We start from the raw sequence: 25,444 nt of genomic DNA, 5'->3' as shown, positions 1-25,444 counted from the left end.
AGGTCCTACTAACACTTCTGTGCTTTCTGTAGGGTAACCAGAGTGTGGTACTGTCCCTTCTATGCACTGAGAAAAGTTGTGATCCTCCAAGAGCGCAACAAGAATAGCCTTAGCCTTGTAGTTATTCCAGCGAGGAGCCCTGAAGCAAATTGCCTTCTGACAAGCAATGACCGAAAAGTACAGATGAGTGACTGAACTATTTATAATCTCACAATAATTATGCAGAGCTCGTTGCAGAGCTGTTTATGAGCAGCTGCTCCTTCCTGGTGCCCTTCTAAGCTGAACTGACAACTGCCTTCAAGCCCCTTCCTGAACACACAGAGAGAAAAGGGCTTGTCTCTGCCAAGGGCCCAAAAGTGTTAAAATACATTTCTAGTCCTTGTGTTGTGTAAAGATGTATCTGGAGTCCAGGTTGCTCTGGAGGTGCCATCAGGTAGAACCCCTGCAACCTGTCAGTTCTTTCCTATTTCAAATGTGATCACCAAGGACTGCCAAGCCAGGTCCAGCCTGACGAAGTGTTACCTTTTCTTTACCAGCTCAATGTGTTGTTCAACCCAGCCCAGTGCAATGGCCGAGGAGCTTTAGCTCAGTGCCCCAGGGGTCTGTGCCCTGTATCCCCTTCTCTCTGCTAGCTCTCAGCTGTGCTGGGCATCCTATTTGGAGCACAGCAGACAGAGATTTGGAAGTTTATATGGAGCTGCCCTTTCCAGCAGTCAACTATGATCAGGATGACTTTACAAGTGTCAGAGGCTTTGACTGCTCAGAAAGGCCCTGTGTTATCCTACGTCTTCAGTGTATGTAGGTCTGATGAAACAATAGCCCCTGGGTCATATACAAGTGGATACACACAAAAAACTTGTCTATTTGTCTCAGTTTCTGCAATGCACCATAACTCACTCAGAGTAAACCAGGAATGTGGTACATTGACTACTTCTGTGGTCACTGAGGGCCTGTTTGTGGCCGGGAGATAAGGTGGGTGTGGAACACACCCATGTCTGCCCTTTTCTCTGAGTGATATCCTGTGTTATCTGGGATACCTGCACGGTGCAGGGGGTGGTTTGACAGGGGCACACGTCGTGAGTGTAAATAAAGAAACTGAAATAAATATTGCCATGATTAAAAAAGCTGGTCTCATCAGGAGCTGGCTTGATATTCATTTGGTAAAATGGGAGTCAGAGAAATCAGACTAGGAAAGGACATTGCTAATCTCAAACCTTACACTGCACCCATCCTGTAACAAAGAGGTTCCCCTGGCAGCTCACTGAGGTCCTCTTTCCTATGAGTTTGAGCTCTGCTGTCTCAGGGGATGCCCTGAGGAAAAGGAGTATTTTTAAAGACCAGGCCAATGTTGTGTAGTCATGAGAAAGTAGTTGCAGACTCCTTCCCTATCGCATTGCAGTTCTGACCCAGTTTTGCAGCTGTGGATGTATTTTATTTGGCAGACTCCTTGTAGATACTTGCCTTCCTATTTCACGGCTCTGTTCTTCCCACCACAGTTCTGGAGTAACACAATCCCACTGCAGCATGGTGGGCAACAAGGAGGGCCCTCTGCCATGACTTTGTCTTGGTTCAGCACAGCACATGAGCCCAGGTGATGCCATGGGTCTCAAAAGGGTCCCACCATGCATTTGACTGCAGCCTGAGATCTGTTAAGTGAAGTACTTTCATGAGGTTAGGTTTGAAAAGGAGGGACAAGTGTAGAATATATATATCTTTTATTTGAATCAGCTCTGTCTTGCCTTCCCCTCTGTCGCAGTGGGTGGCTTAAAGGTCTTTGTTGTGCTTGAGTGACAGGCTGTTTTGGTATGTAGTTGCTTAGTAAGTTCATTAACCTGCAGCTAAATCCAGGCAATGGCTAACTCGAGCTGTTTTGATATTTAAACAAACTGCATCTAATCTTTCCAATGTATTTTGCTGAGCATGTACTTAAATAAGCATGACCCTGCAGTCTTTGTCTTGAATGCTTCGTGTTTGATAATTGTGATGATCGGAAAGATATAATTAAGGGATTCTTAATTTTCCATAATTGGGGTACTCCAGGTACAGTAATTTAGACACAATATTAAAAAAAACCCCTTACAAATTAAGTAAATCTGTGTCCGGAGGAACGTTTGAGAGGTGTGTTTATTGACAGCTGCCATAACTTCTGTTTCTGCTCTCCAAGGTTTTCAGATGTCATCCTGGCAACCATTTTGGCTACAAAGTCAGATATGTGTGGCAAAAAATTTGAGCTGAAGATTGATAACGTTCGCTTTGTTGGCCACCCTACGTTGCTTCAGCATGCCCTTGGGCAGGTATGGTAAGAGATCTGTATATTTTAGTTAGGGGACTTAACATTCGTAATGGTTATGTTCTCTTTTGATCCTGCTCCTTCCTGATCTCTGATTCTTCACAACCCTCGGAGCTGTCTGTATGTATTTCCAGATAACCACAATGACTGGCAAACTGAGGAAGCTGAGCCAGTGGTTCCCAGAAAAGCCCATCTGGTTACTTAAGAAAAGCAGTGTGGGTAAAGAGAAGTAGCATTAAGCAACCCACCTCAAAACACATGTTTCTTATGATGCTGGTTGTTGCGAGGTCGGTTTTCAGCACCTCCAATTGGCGCGGCAGTAAAAGTGAAAAACAACAACCAAACAAAACTAAGCCCTCACAAATGTTAGAAAGAGGTCTAAAATTTTCTCATGGATGAATTCAAGCTGCTGTTTGTATTGAGACCTTGATCTGTGGCCCATGTTTTAGCTGACTGGAATGAAAGCAATTGCCACCCAGCTTATGGAGAAGGCCCTGCTTAACTCTAAGAAAGAATTTGCATGGTTCTATATGGAAAATAATCCCTTCCCTATTCTTTCTTCCTGACAGACTGTGAAAAATGAAGTGGGCTTTGGTGATTTCTGAATACAACACTAATCTGTACCACTGAACTGCTTTCATCTCATTTTTCATCAAATTTACAAAACCGTTCAGTTTTTTTTTCAGGCAAAGATCTGCTTGCCAATTCTGTCATCCTTTCTATCTATAATTAGAGGCGCAAACAGATTGTTGGCAACTGCTGCTTGATATTTAGAGGATCGGATTGCTGTAGGACTACTTTCATCCTAGTAAGAAGCTGGCATCAAGCATCAAAAGCTGCTGGTGTTCCACTTCCGAAACTCATTCGTGAGCCTACAGGAAATGTGGCTGAGTATCACTGAGGCTCAGTGCTCAAAGGTTTAAGATGCTTTGGAAGGCAGAGTTCAAGTGCCCCCAAGCTGTGCAAGTACTTCAGAAAGCCCAGTCTGTGCTTAGGACAGCAGTGCCCACTTACCCTAGGGCACAAAAATTGTGCTGGTAGCTGAAGCAGGTTTGCAAGGTACTTCTTGTTCTGGCATTCATGGTTCTAGCTCAGGCTCATACAACTAATAATATGGTGTTAATAGAGAGACAAGAAGATGTTAACCCTCCCCATATGGGACACAGAGGTGTGGGTCTGACCACAGTGGTCAGGGTCTGTCACCAACCCCTCAGGATGCCCTGGGTCCTTCCAGGGAGCCCAAACAGGAGCAAAGGGAGATGGAGCCGGAGGCAGGGCTGGAGGATGAGGCTGCCATATACTTGGTGGGGCCCATCCAGGAGAGGAGCTACCACAACATAGTTCCAAGGGCCATCCTTAGATGGGGCTGAGGATATGCACACAGCGATTGAAGGCCCCAGACTAAGCCTGAGCATGGCTCCTGGGCCATGGGCTGAGGTGGGGACGCAAGTGGTGCTGGTCAATGTCATTGAGACCTTTTGGTGCCCTCAGGGCCCTGACAGCAGCGCCCTGCTCTCTCACACTACCAGATTCATTTGTTTTGCCAATGTTATCCAGAAGGCACAGCTTCCTAAATGTGGTGTTGTGAATCTGAATGAATTTGAAAAGTCATATTTGCATTCGTTCACCACATGTTATACATTCTCTCTGCTTTGTAGTCACTTTTATCATAATTGCATGAAATTTCTCTTCGTTTCCAATTTGTCTAAATGAAATTGCATCTGGGTAAATAAACAACACGACAGAGTGCTGGAAACACCTTCTTGTTGCTTCTAGTAAGATCTTCTTCTTGGGTGTGTCTTATCACCCCAGCAGGCACCCTAGAACTTTCTAGCTTCCAGAATGTCCTGGATGTGGCAGCCATATCTGCTGCTTCGTTTAGGTCTAAATTGGGGACCCTTTGGCAGTTAGGAAGAAGCTAGATTGTTTCTTTCATTCTCTATGGTGCAGAAGCAGTGAGTGGAGTAGCCTGACAGTCTCTGGTTTGAATTTCCTTGGTGTCTGTACTACTGCCTTTGCCCTTTGTCAGCACCACATTAATGCTGGGAGAACGTTTGTTGGGTAGAGACAGAATATTAGGTTAGGTGACTGCTCAGGTTGTTTTCACTTCAGGGTGGACTGGATGTTCATTGGGATCTTTGGGAAGGCAGGAATGGGCTCTGGATTTTGTGCTCCATCTTGTGGTGGTGCTCAGCCCATTGAGAGGGGTTAGGACTGGATGTGCAAATTCAGCTTGTTTGGCTTGACTTCCTCTTCCCCAGAAGAAATCCTGTGCATGTGTTAAGGATTATGACACTTGGAAGCAGAAAGAATATGGAGGGGGGTATGGAGAATGTGTTTGAAATCCTGCAGGAATGTAAACCAACCCTCTGTGATAGTATGTGTGATCGAATAGGGCAGTTCTACAGCATAGTTGTTCAGATGAAAGCAATGGTTTTAATCATGATGCAGCCCAAATGGAAGCTTTAGGGGGCCTTTTAAGAAGAGAGAAATAGATGTGGACAGGGGTGAGAAGTTTTCTGTGCTAACAGTATATGACAGTCTCTGTGTAGGCCCCTAATGGTGCTAAGATGCAATACAAGACATCTCCAAGACTGCTATTGTAACTGATACACACTCCTATTGCTCTGACCAAAATGCTTTATCAGCTTCTTGGAAAATGTAGAACAACTGTGATACTTTAATAAAAACAACAACACAGTTTTATTTTTTGCAAGTCATTTTTTGATGTTGTAATTTGGTTTGTCTGCCCTCTCAGCAAACTCTTATTTGACTGATTTAGGCTTTTCTGGTTTCGTTTTTTCTTCCTTTCTCTCTTTTTTCTCCCTTTGTTACTGGTTCCAAAGCACACAAGCCTATGGAATTTCTTCTTAATCTTTTTCAGGTATCCAAAACGGATCCTTCACCAAAGAGAGAGATGCCCACCATGATCCTCTTCAATGTTGTGTTTGCCCTAAGGGTAAGGACTGTCCCTTGTCACCGTGGAGTGGGATGCACCTCAGCTGTGTAACAGAACTCAGTGGGCTCATGTTCCAGCAGTCACTTTTAAAACATTCAGTGCCTGATTTCACTTGGAGGATTTCATTTCAAACAACAAAACTAAACAGTGTAGAATATGACACTGAGAAGTGGGAAATGTTTCCAGCCCGGTGCTCTATATAGCTCAAGCACAGTTGTTCTCTTCAGGACATACTCTTAGAGCTGGTTTATTGTTTGTTTTGTTTTAAATAGTCAGAGGTTTGCAAGATATCGCTTTGCAAATTATATATGACCTCTGTTGCAAATCTTGCTTATGTCTTTTCATTTGTGATTTGTGAAATGGTAACCTGCTGTGATTTTTCTGACAGTGGCATTGAAGCCTGTACAAATTAGCTGTGTTTAAAGGCAGCCTGTGTCTTACTGCGCTGTGTGCCAGATGCTGTTCTCTGTTTTCCTTCTGCCCAGAATAGGTCTAGATCCATTGTAATGCACTAGCACGTTGCTGGGCCTTTGTGGCTCTGTGCAACTTGTGACCCAGCCTTGTGAGTTAAGGCCTTGCCATGGCTTTGGTTAGCTGAAGCTTGCTGTTGAATAACAGACAATCGAGTCTATGGGCTTAGCTTTGTCAAACTAGGCACTTAACTTTGTCAAATGATGCAAATTATGTTGTGCTGTGGGATATGGTTAGGTTAGGAGGTGCTAAGTTTGTACAGAAGCTGATTTTATATTTCTCACTTCAAGAGACATTGGTTTCAAAAGTCTTGATCTTTTAGTAAAGCATCCTGCTTTGGATGTAAGTAAGTGACTGGACATGCAAACACTTAATTTTATGCACGTTGAGTGTTGAAAACAATGCTGCTTCACTCACAGCATTGCCATGGCTTGGTGAGGTGTAATGAAGACTTCAGCTGATGTGTGTTTATTTCAATGTTGGTTTAGTGGTTCTAGGGAAAACTTGCTTTTTTTGTGTGTTGGCAGTGTGAGGATACTGATGTAGTTATGTGTTTAATGCAGCAGTGAATGGGATTCACCAAATAAGACACTCATACTAAATAGAGAGCTGTCAAGTTTTTGCTGTGCATAAAGCAAGTGGAAATGTGGGCACTGCTAAGTGTGGGTGGAGGTATTCAGAGATAAAGAGGAGAGTCCATCTGCAGCAGGCAGACTGCAGGCAAAGTCCCAAGAGCTTTAATCAGCACCGATCCTGCTGCGTTAAGCTTCAGGGCCACAACGTGTCGTGACTCAGCAAGAACAGCTGAATTCAAAAGTGTCAACTCATGGTTTGCTGGTTTGCATGCCAAGTTATCACTTGCAAGAACTGTAAATTCCTCTAAATATCTTAACAAACACGAGGCAGCTGTGTGCTGTGCACTCCCTGACTAGAGCCACCAAGTCCCCCCTTGTCAGCTGTCCTTACGTGATAGATATTTCCAGCACAAAGGGGACTGGCACAAATATAGTGTTTGTAACAAGCCACATTCGTGAAACACTTTGGAATGTAAACCCACATTCATTCTGCTTTGCATCAAAGTGTTGATCATGTGTTGGTGTTTCTAATAAAATCAGCATGTGTCTTGTCAGTATATAAGGGAACCACATTAGAAATGGGTGATGTTGAAGGCAATGCTTTCCCTACACTCCCAGTGCACTCAGCTGAATATAGTGATGTTTAGGAAATGGGGGAAGGGTTTTAAACTAAAGGGAGATTTAGCTTGGGTGTCAGGGGGAAGTTGCTTGCTAAGGGAGTGGTGAAGTGCTATAACAGGCTGCCCAGAGGGGCTGTGGATACCCTGGAGGTGTTTAAAGCCAGGTCGAGTGGGACCCTGGGCAGCCTGTTCTAGTACATGATCTACTGGTTGGCAGCCCTGCCTGTGGCACAGGGCTTGAAACGTGATGATCCTTGAGGTCCCTTTCCAGCCCATTCTGTGATTCTATACTGTTCCTTCTTTTCATACAACTTGACATTTTCTTCTCTCGCTGTTTAAAACTGAGTTCTTTGGTTTCTCTGCTACCAAAAGGCCCAGTAACAACTGGAAAAAATAAACCAGCTTTGAGTCACACACTCCAAACACTGTGTTAATTTGTCGTGTAAAGAAAAGCTTAGAAATTCCTCATCCTGCTCTTCCTTACCTGTGAATATCTGACAGCTTTTTTGCTCTCATAGCAAATTCCTTTTTTTAATGCCATTTGCCAAAGACTGACCATAGTATCTGCTGGTTACTTTGATTACGTATGATTGCTTATCCATCACTTTAGTTCCACAAGTGTGATTGTGGCTGATTGACTGACCAGTTTCTGTGTTGCCCGTAGGCCAATGCAGATCCATCAGTGATAAACTGCCTACACAACCTTTCCCGTCGGATCGCCATCGTCTTGCAGCACGAGGAGCGCCGCTGCCAGTACCTGACCAGGGAGGCCAAACTCATCTTGGCTATTCAGGATGAAGTGTCTGCCATGTCAGAAAGTGAGTACTGAGCTTAGATTGGACGGGAATATGTTTATCAGGAGTATTTTTACAGGAAAGTGCTGATGGAGCCTTTTGTGGCTGGGATCAGGATGTGCTTTTTTGGAGCCCTTTAGCGTTCTGACAGCTTCTGACTCCATTTTGCCTCATCCAAGATCACAATTCGTATGCAGAGGTGAAAAAAATAATGAGGTAGTTTGGCTGATTTCCTTACTAGCTTAGTTCAGAGCAATCACTGGAGAGCGTTCACTGAATGTCTGAATTTGCCTGTCAGGCTGAGATGGAAGAACTCACGTGGTGCTGCTTCACTTAACCTAGAGCAAGCCTGGTGTGTGCTAATGCTGTATCCCAAGTAACCAGGCTTCTCACGTGGAAATTTTACCTGTTTACTTGGCCAACAGATTAAATTACACAGCATTTTTATTGATCGTGCTTTATAACAATTAACTACAATAGTAAGCACAGTCTAAGGTGAACTCTGATACTTCTTGCTGCAAGTGTTGAAAATTAAAACTGGTATGTATAAAAACAAAACCATTTAATATCATTGCTTGTTAAGTTCATGAGTATGTGTGTTTAACTGAGCTGAGCTTCAGGAGGAGCTGACATTAATTCACTGTTATTATCTTGACGCTTAATTTGGATTATCTTAAAAGCTTTGAAATAGAAGTGTGAATTAAGAAGGTAGGGATTTTGTGCCTAAGGTGCTGGTTTGTGCCAAGGGGGGGAAGAGGAAATTCTCTCTGCTTTGAAATCAGTTATGTGCTTTCTTGTTTTGGAATGTCCCATAGCTACGGAAGGGCCACAGTCACCTTTTCATCACATCCTGCCCAAGTGCAAACTGGCCAGAGATCTCAAAGAGACTTATGACAGGTAAGTAGCATTTCCTTCATAGTTCATAGTACACTGCTTCTCACTGAAACCTCTCGGCTCTGTTCCTTAGGAGCTTATCCATCTCCTCATGTTGCTGATCCACTGAAATTTGTGTTTAGACCAGGTAGAACGATGTGAAGGCTTCCTGTCAGGTGAAATGGTTGCAGAATTGCTCTCCTAAACATCACCATGGTGTCTCTTTGGGTATTTTATGTTTCTTAACAATTGGTTTTCTGTCTCAGCTTTGAAAATTATTTTCCTCTTCAGAATAGAGGCATTTAATGACAAACAAATTGTAGAATTGGAAAGTGTCAAAAAATGAATGTCTTATCTCTGTAGAAAGTGCTCGAAACAAGCAGGTAAGGGAAAAACTCTCCATCAAGCACTGATGGCAATGCCAGATACGGCCTTGCCTTCATTTGGCTACACTGTGCATGTCTGGACTGAGAATTTGGATTAGACTGTGAGACTTTCAGCAGAATGGAAAGTACAACATGCTGTCACTTGACTGGATTAAAGGCTCTGGCGAGGATTTCAAAGAAGTGTGGATTAAAGGCTGGGTTTCAGCAGGAGTTGGGCACCTAACTCCCCCAACATCCTCCTCCAGCAGCATGTCAGTGCTGACTCCTCATGCTGAGCAGACAGTTTCATTCAGGAAATGCATCTGGGGAAATAAGGACAGAGAACAGAAGGGTTTGGTGGGCAGAAAGATGTGCCCCTTGATGTGGGTGTTTGTCTGGGCCTAGGCAAAATGCAGTTGAGTTCCTTCTTTGACTGTGGAGCTCTGCATTATCTCAGAGCAACTCTTAAGCTTCAATAGGATGCAGTTGCCCTTATACAAAGGGAAGGCACTGAGAACCTAAATAATTTAATGATAACAGAGCTTTAATAAGATGTTTTTACGCTGAGTTCAAGAACTCTGAATTTCAGCGTGTTTCTTTATTGTTCAGTGCAACTCTCACAACATCTGTTGGCATACAGCACTCTTTATGTAGACTGTAGTTCTTACCTGAAACTTTTCACCTGCTTTTTACTTTGTTCTGCTCCTCTCAGGCCGTGTCCTGGTGACTAGGCAGTTCCTTATCTCGTTTCCAAACATTTTAGTGACACAGTGACATCTTGTGGCATGTAGCTGTGACCGTGTGAGTAATACATGGGGTGTATTACTGCTGCCCTTCCACGAAACGAGGAGCAGAGAGTACATAGCAAAGCACACAATAGTGCTGGCTCCCAGAGGTAATATAAAGCAGTGTCTCTCATGTAGGCAGTATGGGTGGGTGAGAGGGGATGCGTGGCATATTTTGACACTGCTTTGCACAGCACTGTCACGAGCAAAAGTAAGAAATAAGCCATTAGTAAAAGTATAAAATGGCTTTGCATCTCAGTGGGCTGTGTTGCTGGATGGTGTTGTTGGAATTCCAGTCAAAAGGCCTCTTGAATTACCCCAGTTGCACCAGAAGCGCTGCCTAGCCCTTGCTTTCCTGTAGATGGTGCTGAGGTATTTCAGGCAAGATCCAACACATCTCTTAGTAAGGTGGGTTTATGCAGAACCACAAGCGTGTGAATCTTTTTGTAATTCAACATGTCCTTTGCATTTTGAATGAAACACCCATAGTTTATAAAGCAGAAAGCAATTCCAGGTCATCTGGACTATAACACTGCTGCCGCTGTAGGAACCGAGTGTTATTAAAGTGGTAATTTAGAGGCAATCAGCATGACTTCTTGGGGCCTTTTGACTCTTAAGGGCTAAAACCAGAATGTTTCTCTTCAATCAGTTCAGAAAACTGATTTGGGAATCTTTCTTCATCTTTCCCCCTCCCACGCTCCAGTGTTGTCATAGAACAAAGAGTGATGGATGATAGTTGTACAGAGAAGGCTGGAATCGTGCAGAATATTGGGGAACTTTAGATTCCCATTTTGGGGCAGCAGCTCACAGCCGCTGTTCTGGGCAGAGCATAAGAATAGGCCAAAGGAGCAGTGATGCTGTATCCAATATTCCCCAGCTTCCTGCAGCTGGCAGCTCTGGAGGTGCTTTCTGTATATTCCAGAGCCTTCAGCTGATCTCACTTCCCGAATTCAGTCCTCTCTCCTGCGAGCCAAAGTAAATATTTAATGAGCACAGCATCCTCTGATAAGGGGCTCTGTGGCTGCCCTGGTTCTTTCTGTTTCTTTTTGAACTTTGCTCCTCCTAGGCTCATTCTCCATCTCCCAGGGCTTACTGCTACTGAATGCCAGTAAAGTTCTTGATAAAACAGCAGATGGAATTCGGTACAGATGGATGTACAGTAATAAATATGAGGTAAACAGCCTTCAGGTATTTGCGGCACTGCTGGGATCTCCTGAGCCTCTTCCAGCTGAGCAGCCCCAGCTATCAGGACTCAATCCCAGTGTGCTTCCTGTGTCTCTGTATTTCATGCTTCACAAATCCTTGTATATATGGTGGTGTAGCTGTTTGCCTGTGACTGGCCAGGTGCCGTCCTGCCCGTTGTTGCTGGAGGTCACTGCTTATTCTAAGCCAGATTATTAGAGTTAAATTATTTTCACCTCAAGGAGGGAGGGGTGGAGGAGAAGCCACTATAGAAAGCTATAACGAAGGCTTGCAATTGAATGCGAATGTAGAAAAATGGAATTAAATTCGAGATCAGAACTCAAAATCTGCTTTTATTCTTGTCTTTAATTTTAAGCTATTGTTGTATAATGCACTACAGACAAAATTATGCTGCGGAGAGGGTAATTATATAATTAAAGCTTCTGCCTTTGTGCACATGGGCCAGAGAATGAAAGGAGCCAACTGCACTTATTTCTGTTCCCCAAACGTTCAGCTTCGCTGTGAAAACATCCCTGCAAGTGCTTCGTGCTGCCATTATTTGGTCATCTGCTTTAACAGCCCCTCTGGCTTTTACGTCGTGTCAATCATTCATGGATTTTTTGTCATGTTTTCTTTTGTGAGTGTTTGGAGTGAATGGATAACTACTGCTTCAGGTTGCCCTTTATGTGGATGTATTTAAGATAATCCATCTTTCTCTGTCAGCTGTGTACACCCGGTGGGATAAGCAGCGCTAATGGACTTGCAGCATTTAATGCAAGAGAAAGGGAGGTGTTCGCCGTGCTTTGCTTCAGGGCCCAGAGCTCTGACCAGGTGGGAGATGGCAGCACCAGGGAGAGCAGGTTCATTTCTTCAGTGCATTCTTAAGGGAGAGGAAGGCATGTGCAGTGCTTATTCCTTTTGCACCTTGACGAATAAATACCTCTCAGCGTTCAGTGTGGGATTTGAGAACAAAACCATGGCTGCTGCTTTACAAAGCATTGTCTGCATTGTTTTGCTTGAAATTTAGACTGGAATTTTCAGAGTGCAAACATTAAAATATTGTTTAGGAAAAAAAAAAGCTTTTTAGAACAAACTCTAAAACCAGAGGACATCTGGAAGGAGACGGAGGTTCCTTTCTGCCTGAAAACACAGCCTGTTAAGGTCTATGTGTATGACAGACCTACATGCAAACTCCTTGTGACAGATCCCAGGCAGTGTGTCCTTAGGGGCTGGTGCTGGGGGTGGCTGGCCTTGCTTCTCAGGATGAGATGTGAATTCATGCAGTTTTCACTGAGCTCTGATACACTCTGATATGCATCTCTGAGGACAACAGCCTGGAGGCATGCTGAGAAATTCAGCTTTCCAGTTGGAAAAACAAAGTTGGCTGTTGTTTAAGGATTGATTTGCAAGTTTGTGTTTGTTCCTGTCTCCCCACAGAAGGAATGAAGCTCAGCTTTGCCTCCTCTCCCCTGCTCAGTCCCACTGCCTCTACCAAAGCTGACCCCAGGCATGTCTCATGTTGACAGGCTGGGAGTGTTGTAAAGATTTGTAAGGTGTTGCTCAGTGCCTTGTTATCCTCCCTACATGTGCTCGTTTTCCAGTAGCTGTAGGTGCCTATCTGGGTATGCTTCATTTCTTGCTTAGATTCAGAGACTCCTGTTTCCATTCCTCTGAAGTGCTTCTGACTCAATTCTGTTCATCACTGAAGTATCTGGACGTCTCACAACCCAAAGCGAACCCTGTGAGTTTGTTTTCTAGTGTAGGGGCCTTGCAGTAGACCTTCAAGTAACCGCTCTCTTGAGATACTTCTGCAGCGTTAATAGCAGAGGGAGCTGCAGATCAGTGGGAAGAAGCCTTGCAGGCTGCCCCAGAGCCTCATAGGGCACAGTGCTCTGTGAGTACAAGGTAGATGAGCCCTCACAGCCAGGAGGCAGCTTGGCCTCAACCAGCCTGGGGATGGATGCCGTACATTCACTCCTTTCTTGTCCTGATGTGACTCACATGCACTGGACCACTGTTTTCATTTGCTATACACTCTAAATGCTGTATGTGTTTTTTTCTTCCTATTATAGTCTCTGTACAACAGGAGTGGTCCGGTTACATATCAACAACTGGCTGGAAGTGAGCTTCTGCCTGCCTCATAAAATCCATTATGTTGCAACAAATTTTATTCCCCCAGAAGCGATTGAGAGAAGCCTGAAATCTATCAGGTAAGAGCAAGTCCTTCAGAATGTCCATTTCAATCTGTTGACTCAGGACTGATTTTACTTTTACAGGGGAGAGATCCTGGGCCCCTTGATATCTTATTTCTTGCTCTCTGTGTTTACAGCTTTATACCTGCAGAAGTAACCAGCTCCTGCTTCTTTTTTTCTCCTCTTCTATTTCATTCTATATTTCAGTCATGCAAATGAGTTCTTTTCTGTCTAATTCTCTGGGATTAATTGTGTGCCAACACGGAGCCATCATTTTTATCTGCAGTCACTGGAGCATCCAGTTATCACACGGCCCTCTCTCCCCTCTTAATGGGGAACATCTTATCTTGTAACATAAAAATAGGCTTACTCTAAATCTGCTTACAGCAAAAAGATGTTAAGAGGTTCGTTTTACCAGTAGATTGACTGGGTATCCCAGCCTGGGAATAGCTACACCTTCAGGAGAAGCTGCAGTTTACTGAACAAATGTATTCCCTTCTTTTTTTCTGCAGGCCTTACCATGCCTTATTACTTCTAAATGATGAGAAGTCATTGCTTAATGAGCTCCCCTTGGACTGCTCTCCTGCCCTGGTGAGAGTAATTAAAACTACCTCTGCTGTGAAGAATCTACAGCAGCTGGCTCAGGATGCTGACTTAGCATTGCTGCAGGTATGGGGATCTGTAAGCAGTAGTTGAAATTCTTTGAATTTATGATGCATTTTCTTCCTGTGTGCCACTGTGTTTCTGTGGTGTATGAGATGCCAGTTCTTGCCATGTGAACAGAACTCTCGAGCCTTAAAGTGTGGGGAAGACTGGAGAGACAGAGAGCAGTGGTGTAGTAACTGTGCATCCATGTCCGAATCATTAATTGCTGTGGGGTGGTGGGGCAGCCTGGAGGTCCGCAACCCACACCATTGCTCAGAGCAAGTCCATGAAAGCAGGCTGCTCAGGAACACATTTGTCTGAATTCAGAACAGTTCCAGTGATGGAGATCCCATACCCTCTCTGGACCCCAGTCCAGCATTTCACCAGCATGAGTGAAAAACTGTTGTTCATATCCAATGGGATATAGTGCTTGTGTTGGCTACTGCAGCAGGGAGAGCTATTCAGCCTTGCTAAGGGCTGATTCAGACCTAGGGATGTGTCTTGTGCTCAGCATGACAAGGGAGAGCGTGGCTGGTTGTCTCAGGTGCTCTGGGTCAGAGTCAATGCCCTCTCTTGTCCTGTTCTGTATTAAGATGTGCAGGTCTCCTGGCAGTGGTTGTGGTGTTACTTGGCATTCTACAGCTGTGGGATGAACTCTGGAAATTCCCTGCTTGTCTGCGGTTCTGTTCTCCACAAAAAAAGCAAAGTTAAATACGTCTAATGATATGGGCTGGATTTTATGTCTCCTAGATGCTACTTATGTGGCTCTTCCAGAGCCTGTAACAACCACTGACCTTTTTAAACATATTAAAATGCTTTGTGTAACCCATTACCGAAATACCTCCAAGCAGTAAAAAGACCATTTTGTTTCCTTTATGTTTGTGTCATAGTAGAGGCCGGTTCATTTTATTTCTCATGCATAACCTTAAGTGCATTTTGTGCATAAACAGAAATAGGTTGTTGGTGCATGAAATGCAACTAAACGCCTATTAATACAGTTTGAAGGGATTCCTTTGAGACAGGAAATGTTTAAGTTGCTTAGAAATGCGATGCAAACCTCTGGAGATTAATAACCTTGTCAGATGCTTTTTGAAGTGCCATGTGTTGTATTAAACCCCAAACACACTCTGAAGGCAGCGTGAGAGGACGGAATGTTTCGCTCTCATTTAGTTCCAACAAGACTTTGCAGTCATCCGACATGATTCTTCTGTCACTGTATGTAACTGTTGCTCAGAGCCTGAGTTTTGCTTTTTTGCTCTCCTAATTCTTCCCTGTTTCCTCGGTGCAGGTTTTCCAGCTTGCTGCACATCTCGTTTACTGGGGAAAAGCAATTATTATTTATCCGCTGTGTGAGAATAATGTCTACATGCTTTCACCAAATGCCAGTGTCTGTCTGTAAGTAGAAGGAAGATGAATGGTTGTATTAAGAAAGAGGTTACAAGTGCAGAGACCTTTTCCTTCCCTGTTTTACTGGTTGCTGTATGGGACATCTCTTGGTATAGCAGTTGTGCAGTGCACGAACCATTCCATGTGTTTGAAACTGCAAAGCCACGTCAGGGTTTGGTGCAGGGAGCAACATCACATTCACGTGATGGCATTTCATACTCCTGTGCTTTTTAGTAGGCAGAAAGTAATGCAGTTAGGCTGCAAAAAGTCAGTGGCAATGACAAAGAAGGTGTGGAAGCTGCAGTGAGTACTTGCACTTTGCTGAAGACCGACAGCCCTTTCAGTGCTGGATATTGAGATGTTTATAGAGTTTGTGTTGGAATTCTGCTGTAGGAAAATAGCTTTAGGTCAAAACTTATGGGATGGAGGTATAAAAATAGGTCTGAAAGAGACCTGGAGGTCACTCAGGATCAGCTGCGCCTCTGTCATAAATGGCAATGCTGTTCTTGAAGACAGTTTTCCTAATATTTAACTTGCCTCTTCCCACACTTGTAATCATCAGTACTGCTTTTCTTCTTCTGCTCCGGCAGGGAGAGCAGCCCCGTCTGCAGCTGCGTGTGTGTATTTGAAGATGTGCTTACATGCTGCCTATCCCCATTCATCTCCCAGCCACATAGACCCCGCTCCTTTGATCACAGACAGCCTGGATTTACACATTCTGTCACTTTTATTTGTCTCTTTTGGATTCCCTCAACACCTTGAATAATACAGTGAAGCTGAATTCAGTGCCAGGGTGAAAATACATACACTGCTTGGTTACTTAAAGCAAGAAGCAACATGCCATAAATTACCCTTAATGTGTTTCTAGATGTTTCATTTGGGAATTCCCACTTCTGCAATGCTTAAGCAGATAAATATTACACTGACCAGCAATATAAAACTAACTGATTTCTGCTCTACTTCTCTTTTGCAGTTACTCTCCACTGGCAGATGCATTTTCCTGTCAGTTCCGGGGCCACAATCTGCCGTCGATGCTCTCCAAGTTCTCCCTCCCAGTGTCACTCTCAGAGTTCAAGAACCCCCTTGTGCCGCCTGTGCAGGAGGTGAGATGGGGGAGCATGAAGGAGCTGTTTGGGCACTGGGTCATTGCCCTACCAATGAGAACAAGGACTGGGTCTGCTTCTAGTGTACCCGGTTAGGAACTTGCTCTTGTAGAATTCACCTCTTGATGTGTTTCTAGACATAATTTGTTGTTTCATATCCACGTACCAAAAGGCTGTGGGGACTGTCAAAGCTCCCAGGTGAAGAAAATGAGACCCCTGAGCACAGCTCACTGTGGCAAAGGGAGCCTGGGCAGATTTCATTGGGGTGCCTCCAAGCGCTGCTAGCCTTTGTGCTTTGATGACTTGCTGTGTTTATATGAAATTAGTCACAATTCAGACACCTAGAAGATTAACATCAATTAAGCGCACAGACACAATTATGGGAGAAGAATTTGTTGTAATTACAGGCTGGCAGAGATTAAGATCAGAGATAATTATTTATGAAGCTTCTAATCCCAGTAGTATGTACTGGTCAGCTGCCATCTTTGGAGGTGGGGGAGAGCAGCGCCTGCTGTTCTGGCAGCATTTTGCTGTATTACATACGAATCTGTGTCTGGAAAATGGGAGCATTAATTCTATTGTAGCTGCAGTAGCTTTGGGAGGCGTTCTTACTCTCAGTAGCCTATTTATGATTAATGACTTGCTCTAGTATTTCTCCATCGATACTTTGGGTTGTTCTCAGATATCTTCACTTTAAAACACATAACGAATCTCTGCCACATACTTCTTTCCCATGAAGTCAAGCATGCCTGTTCTTGGAGGAGTGCGGTCTGGAAAGGGCTTTTAGATGGTTTTGTTTCCACATTCATGTAGGAAAAGTACTTTCCTCTGCTTTGATTTACCTATGCAGTATTGTTACATTAGGAACCAGCCTTTTAAAAGTGATGAATCTAATCCATGTCCAGGAGTGGTCAGGCTCCAATTGTAGTTAACTATAATTAACAGAGATCTAGTCGATAGAGTGATTAATCTGATCAAATGTGGGCGTTTGGGTTTTTTTTCTGCTGTGCAGCAATAAAATATGCTGCACTCTGAACTGTAAATGCTGTCAAATTATGTTTGCTTTGCCTTTGGAAAAATGAACAAAGTTTGGACCTTTCACTGTAATTTTATTCTCTGTACATAGGAGTGGATTTTTTTTTTGCTGTTTTCTTTTGGCCTTTTCTTTTAAAAAGCTTTGAAGAATTTAACTGGTGGCCATATCTTGTGCCATTCATCCTGCTGAGTGCTGCCTGTAGTTCGGAAGGTCAGTGCACTGGGAAGGGCTGTATTGTCCACAGAAGCTGTTGAGGTCTCGTGGCACCCATCCCATTGGACTGGATTGTTGGCTTTAGCCTGGGATTGGCTTCCTTCCTTCTGGCATTCCCTTCTGGATGAGCATCTGTCTGTCAGGCAGGGGACATGTCCATGCAGAGGTATCCATCAGCATTGCCTGTGCTCTCAGCCGTGTCCTGTGCACAAGACAGGAGCTTTCCTGGGTCCCATCTTCTTGACCTCTTTTCTCGCCTGGGATGACAAATTGTACATTGCAGTTGATCTCTGCAGTGGTTTTATGTCTGTTATCTGTGATCTCGTGCTCATATTTGCAAAGTTATTGGACTTTGTGCAATGTGGCACTGAGCCTGTGACTGCAGCTCAGCTGCTCTAATGAAACCTTGGTGCTGCTGAGAGGTGGTGGCTGCCCTCTTTTCCCTTTCCACTCTCAGTACGTGCACACGCAATTCTCCATTCCCTCTTCCCTTTGTGCTGGAGCTCTGGCTTCTACCCAGCTTGACTCTATTCATATAACTCATTTCAGCCACGCTGGTTCCCTGCCAGGTTAGCAGGTGGAATTCTCTCAGGAGAGGATCAGCAGCTCCAGGGCTGGTGCTGAACGAGGGAGGCACTTCTGCAGCTGGGGATGTGAGTGAGGAAAGCAGATGTGATGTCCCTTTTGTCCCAGTGGTGAGTTGTCTGTTAGCAACGCTGAGAAGTGTCACCTGGATTTCCAGCAATCCCCTCCTGTGTCTGTGTCCTGAACAGCCCGTGTAGCTCATGCTGCTGGTACTGGATCTCATGAGCTGATGTGGCTGGGAAACACTCATATTCCCTTGTAATGCTTTTACTGGAATAAAGAAAAACCATGGCATGTCCTTTCTCCTGACCCCAAGAAGGGAAGGTTTGAGGTTACATATGGAAGCAGAGGGTCTCAGCAAGCAGCTTAGTATTTCATCTGAAAACTTCTGGCACTCACCTTCCTGTTTAGGGTCATTCTGTTTTCTCCTGCCTTAGAACAAAGTGATTTCTAAAGACTATGACAAGCTCTGCTGCTGAGAATCTGCCCCTCCAATTTGCACAGAATTGCTTGCAGAATTACCAGCTTCTTGTTCCCTTCCTTGCTGATAAGCTCCGATTACTTTTATCATTGTAGCAGCATTAGCTAAAAGAAGCGGGGAGCTCTGAGCTTTGAGCTTAGTTCCATTTTCAGCTTATCTAAGACTACAGATTTCACTGAGGGTATAATTCAAATTCCCTTTTCAAAAACGGATCTGAATATAGTCTGAATCAGGCTGTACATTTGTAGATGCTCTTTGTCAAAAGAGGTGGGTGATAAGGAAGCACAAAGTCTGGCTACAGCGCTGGAGTAAGGCTGCAGCACAGGAGGCCTTTGCTGTGCATGGAAAACGTGCTGTGCTTTGTGTAGCAGCACAGTGGAAAACAGTGTATGTCAGAGGATGGGAGTGGGAGGAGAGCTGCATGCAGATGCTGAGTGGATGTCTGGAAGGCGTTAAGAGTCACAGGAGCTTTTGCTGGCAGAAGTATGAAAGAGCATAAAAACAGGGTTTATCGTGTGGCAAGTTAAGAAAATATAGGGTGTTCTACATCTAAATAGAGAGAACAGTTAAGCTGATTTGGTGGAATTCAGAGCTGTCACATTCTGACAACAGGCTGAGATCGGAGTGATCCCATGGTGCCATTCTCTCTTCCCTTTCCTGAACACGTTGCCAGTCCCTGTTTTCTGGGCATTTTCTTTAGCTTTTTAAGCCTGGGAAAGAATCAGCTTTAAAGAATCTTTGTAAGAAATGCATTTTATTTAACACATACTGAGCAGCTTTACAAAAGCTTCCCTTGATTCCCAGAGGGACAAGAACAACGAGTGCTGGATCCTGCCCCTGCAGGACCTGGGACTCTCCCAGCCCAGATGGGCTGACATAAGAGTGCCCGTCTTCTCTGCTTTGGTCAGTAAGCACAAAGCAGTGCATTGTTGGCAGTGCCCTGTATTGTGTTGTGTGTGACAGCATGTCTGCTGTGCCACGGTGGGGGTGAGGAACAGGGTGGCTGATCCGTGCCAATGGGAACAGACAGTGGGGGCAGCCTGCCCTCCTACACACCTGTCTGAGAGGTCCATCAAAGCTTAAGAGGAGCAGATGGAGAATGGATGTAAATTGTGTCTGTGTCCAGAAGAACAGGCAGCAGAGTGTGTTAGCAAAGCCCTTTCTAGATCTCATCTTTGAACACTCTTGCTGCTTTTGGTAAGAAGTGTTTGAACCTGGAAAAGGCACTTCACCCTCTGGGTGAAATATTAGGGTGGTGGAAAAGACTTTCCAAGCACACGGAGCTGTAGTGAGGAAGAGTAGCTGGTTTTGTGATTCACAAAGTCACCCGAGTGATGGCAATCCTGGCAGCATCTCTCCTGCTGTCTCCTTGAACTGCTGGGATTTGTCCCACGAAGTGTCAGACCCCTTTTGATCCATTGTGACGCCAGCAGGTCAGAGATTTACATGAAACGTATGGGACAATCTTTCCCTGCATCCATCTGGAAGGTTTTGAGCAGTCGGCCTCGTCTTTCCTCCAGGCTGATTTCAGATGTTAGCAGAACGATACGCAAACTCCTTGTTATCTCGTGCCAACTTTCCTCTTCTGTACATTTTCTTTTAAACGTAGAAGATGAATTATGCCTTTTCTGGAAAAGAAGTGTTTGAAGGCGATCCCGGATAATATGTTTTAAGATTAAAATCCGTTCAGCCTCAAAAAGTATTAATCCCTGCAAAGGGGGTGTGGGTTTATCTGCAGGCAGGAGATGCTGCCTTTGTGATTCGATGGCAAAGGAGGAATTGAACATGAAATGACTTATGGAAAAAGGAAAATGATGTGGGCTGATGAACTTCAGTTTGGGGCTTTTATTGAGATTTGGCTGCTCTCCTGATGATGAATGCAGCGGAGCTATGGCTTCCTTCTCTGACTGAGCTCATTCTGCTTGTCTGTCACCAAAACAGTGCTGGTTGCTATGAAATCCCCAAACAGCTTTTGTCAGTGAATCAGTGTTTTCAGAGCTGTTAGCTTACGGGAAGGGTTGCCTGTACTCAAATGAAAAGGCTTTTTGTGCAGAAATTCAGACACGATAATGGCTTTTGAATGCTTCTCTGAAACTCCTGAATGGAGGCCATGCCAAGAACCTACAGATGCCTCTCCTTCATCCCACCCCGTGCAGTTGTTCAGCAATACAGAGGTGCTCTGCATGTAGGTTTAACATGAGGCTCATTTCTGGGCACTCTCACTTTTGCCCATCCACACCATGGAAAGCGAGGTGCCTTTGCCCTGTCCTCATAATGCAGAGACATGGTGAACAAATAGGTGACAGTGTGCCGGCTCTGTCCTGCCTCCCTGCCTTCTCTGTGGCTTCGTAGGAGAACCTGGGCTTTAATGTGACTGCTTTGGGTCAACCCTATGGGGATTTCTGACTGTCATGGGCCCCCAAACTGATCCCAGCACCTTGGCTAATGAGTTGTCACCTTATTGTGATGGGAAGCGTAGGCTAATGGTTCAGAGAAGATGTGAAGCTGTTCTGTGTCTTGGAAATCGTTTCTCCTTGTGATTTCTTAGGCTTTGAGCATTGCTTTTTCTCCCATATTTCATTTCACAGCGCTTAATACCTCATTTCTCACTCTGCAGACTCAGCTCATTCAAATGGTGATATGGATGCTCCAACACCGGCTCCTCATCCAGCTCCACACGTACGTCTGTCTGATGGTGCCCCCGAACGAGGAGGAATTCCGTGCCCAGGATGAAGACATGCCCTTCACCGCCAGAGTTGGAGGCCGAAGTTTAAGCACCCCCAATGCTCTTAGCTTTGGTTCTCCAAGTACGAGCCGTCTTTACTATGCTGTTCAGACTGCAGCCCACTTCTGGCCCTCCTCTTAGCTGTGCTGAGGGTGACAGGTCTTAGCAGTAAGATAACTGGTCTTTGCTGGGGTGCTTGAAAGCGAATACCAGCCCTTCTTCAGCATAGAGCTGGTATTGCTGGATGAGATAGTGCTGAAATCCTGGGATGTGCCTGCCCGTGCTGCTATGAGCAGTGTTCTCAGAATGCCAGACAACACCGAGGTTGGATAGTGGGAGAGATTCTCTGTACAACCTGCAGCTTTATGCAGCTGATGAATTAGGGCAGAACTCTTGGAACATGAGTCTGATAAGTCTGCGATCTGCTCGTTTTGGCTCCATCACAAGAGGATATTGCTTCTTGGCCTTGTTTTCTGCATGCTTCCATCTTCCGAGTTGTTAGGCTTTTTGTGTTACCACTTCATGGTGTTCCAGCAGAGCTGGCTGGGAAGTTTCTTTTCAGATACTTTATGGACTGTTTATAGTCTCCAGAAGTAGAGTTTTCCACATAAATTGATGGCATTGTTGAAACGCTTTACTTTCCCATTGAGAAAACCCCTCTGTTGTCATATCACAAACTGCAGTTACACATAACGTTTCCAGATCCACTTTCTTTGTTCTACAAATCTCAGGAGACTGTTTGGAAAGACTGCATGGATATGGCATCTTTATGTTCATCTTTACTTCGTTATGCCGAGCAACATAGAAATTCTGTGTCTCTTTTCTTCCCCTGATAGCTAGCAGTGATGACATGACTCTGACAAGTCCCAGCATGGATAATTCCAGCGCTGAGTTGATACCTGGCGGGGACTCACCCCTGAATAAAAGGATGACAGAGAATCTCCTGGCAAGCTTGTTGGAACACGAGCGGGAAGCGATCCTCAATGTCCCCGCTGCCCAAAATCCAGAAGATCTTCGCATGTTTGCAAGGTAGGAAACAGGGAGTGCAGAGCGTGACCTTTCATCCCTATCCTTGCTGTTTTATGGACAGGTAGGTGTGGGCTCTTAGCAAACACCATTAGCTTGGGATTTTGGAAGACAAATGATTTTGGTTTTGTTTCATGTACCTGTTTCATATGCACACAGCACTTCTCAACTAAAACTAATACATGTGTCACAACAGAGTTTTGGGTGGTGAAGGAGCATTAGGACGTGTGGTTGGACAACAGGGCCTTCACTTTTTGCCTTCCAGTTTCACTGTGTTCACACATGGTAGTCATAACTGCCCAGCTTGAGAGCAGAATTCTAAGCATCCAAAGTAAAGCCCTAGTGGTGCCGGTGCTGTCATTTAGTGTCTGTTAGTATTTCTAAGACACCTGTTACTTATTTTAAGGTTTTTAAACTACGTACAAATAGGAGACAAAGAAAAAAAGCATCGGAGGTAAGTCGACCTCAGCTCAGTTCAGGTGTTTGTGCAGAGCTCTGTGGTGCTGCTGGGTAGGCGACTCCTCCACCTTCTGTAAACTATTGGGAGGATATTCTCTGCTCGAGTGGCAGCACTTGGACCACTTGAGGACTTTGAAATGTTTGTTCTTCATTAGAGAAGAAGTGGTTACAAAACCTGAGACAAAGAGAAAGAAAAACAGAATCATAACCGCTGCTATTTTAAATAAACTCTGTGGGGACACCAGGATGGTTTAATGGCAACACAGGTTGTTAATTATCCTGGAGAGAGGAAAGGATCTCATGATTGCTTCCCTGTCACCTCTTCATCTGGGTGAAACAGCAGCGTGAAAGCTTTTGAATTGCAGATGCCAAAAATGACTTCAGTTTCTTCAGCAAATTGCCTCGGTAAGCAGGCAGCTGCCATAATGATGTTTGCTTTGCAGATTGCCCATGCACCGGGTTCTTTAACAGAGCCATCCTGGGCATCTGCAGCCTGAATTTCCATTCCGCTGTAGATTGAACTGATGACTGTACCTCACTCTTAAGTCAACAGCGAGGAAGAGAGAAGGTAGAATAAACAAAGCAGCCCTGCGGGTAGGATGCTAAGTGTAAAAATAGAAATGCTAATGCAAGATGCTCTCGGTTACTTGTGACTTTATGAGGCAGTGTAACTTGGCGGGTCTGTGTGTGCTGTGAACCATCTGAGGTGAGTGGCTGGGTAAACCTGTGGCTCTTAATGAGAGTGTAAATAATTGCAGATGCAGCGAATGAGCTGATCCTCCTCATTACCCCAGCAAAGGTTACTGCATCAGCTCTGCTTTCTGCTTCATCTTCAGGAGCAGCACCTAATGAGGGCTGTGCTACAGCAAATAGCTGTGCTGGATCAGCTGCCTCCCGGAACAAATTCCTGCTATAAATGCATAGTTAGTGCACTAAATATACTGTAACTGACCTTCCAAGTATAGTTCTGTGTGCACAAAGGGATGGTCTATTTTCAGCATGGCAGTAAAGTTCAGCCTGATACATTTTTGTGTGCCTGTGCCTCTGAACTCCTGGTATTCATTAAACAGATGGCACAGAAGGGACTTGTGTCTGTCCATTGCTATGCACAACAGTGTTTGCAAGCAGAAACCTTAAGGGGGAAATGAGGAATATGGGAGCTTGGCTCCAGCATTGGCTGCATTAACCCTCACAACATTGAAGCAGAATTCAAAGCCAACTCGAGGGTGCCAGTATCAGTTCTTGCTGCATGCATTTGCTTTTAGCCCACACCTTCCTTGCTCTCCTTCCTTCAGGCTGCTTCACTACTTCCGAGGCCGACACCATTTGGAGGAGATCATGTACAACGAGAACATGCGGCGCTCGCAGCTGTTGATGCTGTTCGACAAGTTCCGCAGCGTGTTGGTGGTGACCAGCCACGAAGACCCGGTCATCTCAGTTTTTCAGTCCCTCTTGAAATGACTGATGGTGGAAACCTGCCGCGTTGTTGATGTCCTACAAGATGCCTAAGAAGTAAGGGATGAACCCAGTTCCTTCTCAGCACACGGAGCAGCTCTCCGCTGCTGTGCCTCTGTTTCACCCCTTCTCCATGTGTGACAGCACAGTTCTCCTTCCCAGCCTGGATTCGTCCCATGCCACACTCACATCACAGGAGCTGCTGTCCCGCAGACCTTCCCTGGTGTAACTCCTTCACTGGGGCTATTGGGATAGGTGAGAGTGGTCCATGACTTTGCAGTGTTACTGAGTGCGGGTGGATGCTTTGCACCAGAGATGCTTTCCCTGCTTTCCACCTCCACGTAGCAGCAGGCACCGCTCACGAGCAGCCTGACCCCACTGCTTGTCCTCTGCTTAAAGGCAGAGTGAAGTTGGCCTGGCTTTTAGGGGAGCACTCCTGGCTACTGAGGAATTAATTCTGACTGATTGCTGTTATCTGGAAGCAGTGGGGGCATAAATAGGACTGCGAAGGATCACAAGTAAACAGTGTCGTGAATGAAAATGATTTGCTTTCCTTGTTACAGCTTTCCTGTCCCCAGAACCCTTATTACAGAGTGTCTGTAATTGCTGTCAGCAGGCAGCCCATTTGTTGGCCAATTTGCAGGTCTGTTTTTAATTGTGGTGGGAGGAATTTGGTTGGCTCTGAGGACTGAACCTGGCTGGCTTTGCTGCAGGTGCAGCTTTGTTTCAGTTCCCCAAAGCTGCAGACTAATGACAGTCATGCTCGTCACTCTGGGGCCTGTTTTGTTGCTCTGTGCCCTCCCCACTATGGCTGCAGGGAAGCAGAGTAGGGAGCTGACCTGCTTTAAAGCTGTCTGGATGAAAAACAAGGTACAGGGATGTGCATGGCTCCACCTCTTGATGTGGTCCAGCGAGATCCAAGCAACTGTTAGGCCCAGCTGCAGGGCTTGGTGCCACACGTGCAGGGCAAGCTGCCAGCATGGCTGCAATTCTATGGATTCTCCACTGAATCCTATTTTTTCCCTCCTCCTGTACCTCATGGCAGGTTGTAGCTCTGCACAAAAAGCTGCGAGGCAGAGATCTCAGCGTTGGTTCTTTCTCTATGGTCAGGGTCCCACACTTGGAAGCTTTGAACTGGTCCCAAAAGCAGCTGGAAAAATAAACAACGCAAAAAAACCCCACTGGATTTTATAGAATGGTGTAGGTTGGATGGGGTCTCTAGAG

At 45.0% G+C, this 25,444-nt stretch overlaps 1 protein-coding gene across 3 annotated transcripts in view; it reads left to right on the top strand.

Moving 5' to 3' along the window:
* Positions 1–25,396, top strand: part of NPRL3 (NPR3 like, GATOR1 complex subunit) — a 30,029-nt gene extending 4,633 nt beyond the window's left edge. For 2 of the 3 annotated variants that reach the window (XM_015877314.2, XM_015877315.2), the window contains 11 exons: positions 2,165–2,294; positions 5,175–5,249; positions 7,580–7,733; positions 8,525–8,606; positions 12,987–13,124; positions 13,619–13,775; positions 15,040–15,146; positions 16,111–16,240; positions 21,173–21,362; positions 22,117–22,309; positions 24,061–25,396. In XM_015877314.2, coding sequence (XP_015732800.1) covers positions 2,165–2,294; positions 5,175–5,249; positions 7,580–7,733; positions 8,525–8,606; positions 12,987–13,124; positions 13,619–13,775; positions 15,040–15,146; positions 16,111–16,240; positions 21,173–21,362; positions 22,117–22,309; positions 24,061–24,226 — 1,522 coding nt within the window. In that variant the 3' untranslated portion in view covers positions 24,227–25,396. Of the gene's footprint in view, positions 1–32; positions 2,041–2,164; positions 2,295–5,174; positions 5,250–7,579; positions 7,734–8,524; positions 8,607–12,986; positions 13,125–13,618; positions 13,776–15,039; positions 15,147–16,110; positions 16,241–21,172; positions 21,363–22,116; positions 22,310–24,060 lie in introns of those variants that run through there. The other variant, XM_032447561.1, reaches the window with a different exon arrangement.
* The last annotated feature ends 48 nt before the right edge of the window (positions 25,397–25,444 follow it).

Source organism: Coturnix japonica, chromosome 14, assembly GCF_001577835.2.
Source record: "Coturnix japonica isolate 7356 chromosome 14, Coturnix japonica 2.1, whole genome shotgun sequence".
NCBI classification, from domain to species: Eukaryota; Metazoa; Chordata; class Aves; order Galliformes; family Phasianidae; genus Coturnix; species Coturnix japonica.
The sequence above is the reverse complement of the archived record's forward strand: the minus strand, read 5'-3'. Positions and strand labels throughout refer to the sequence as shown.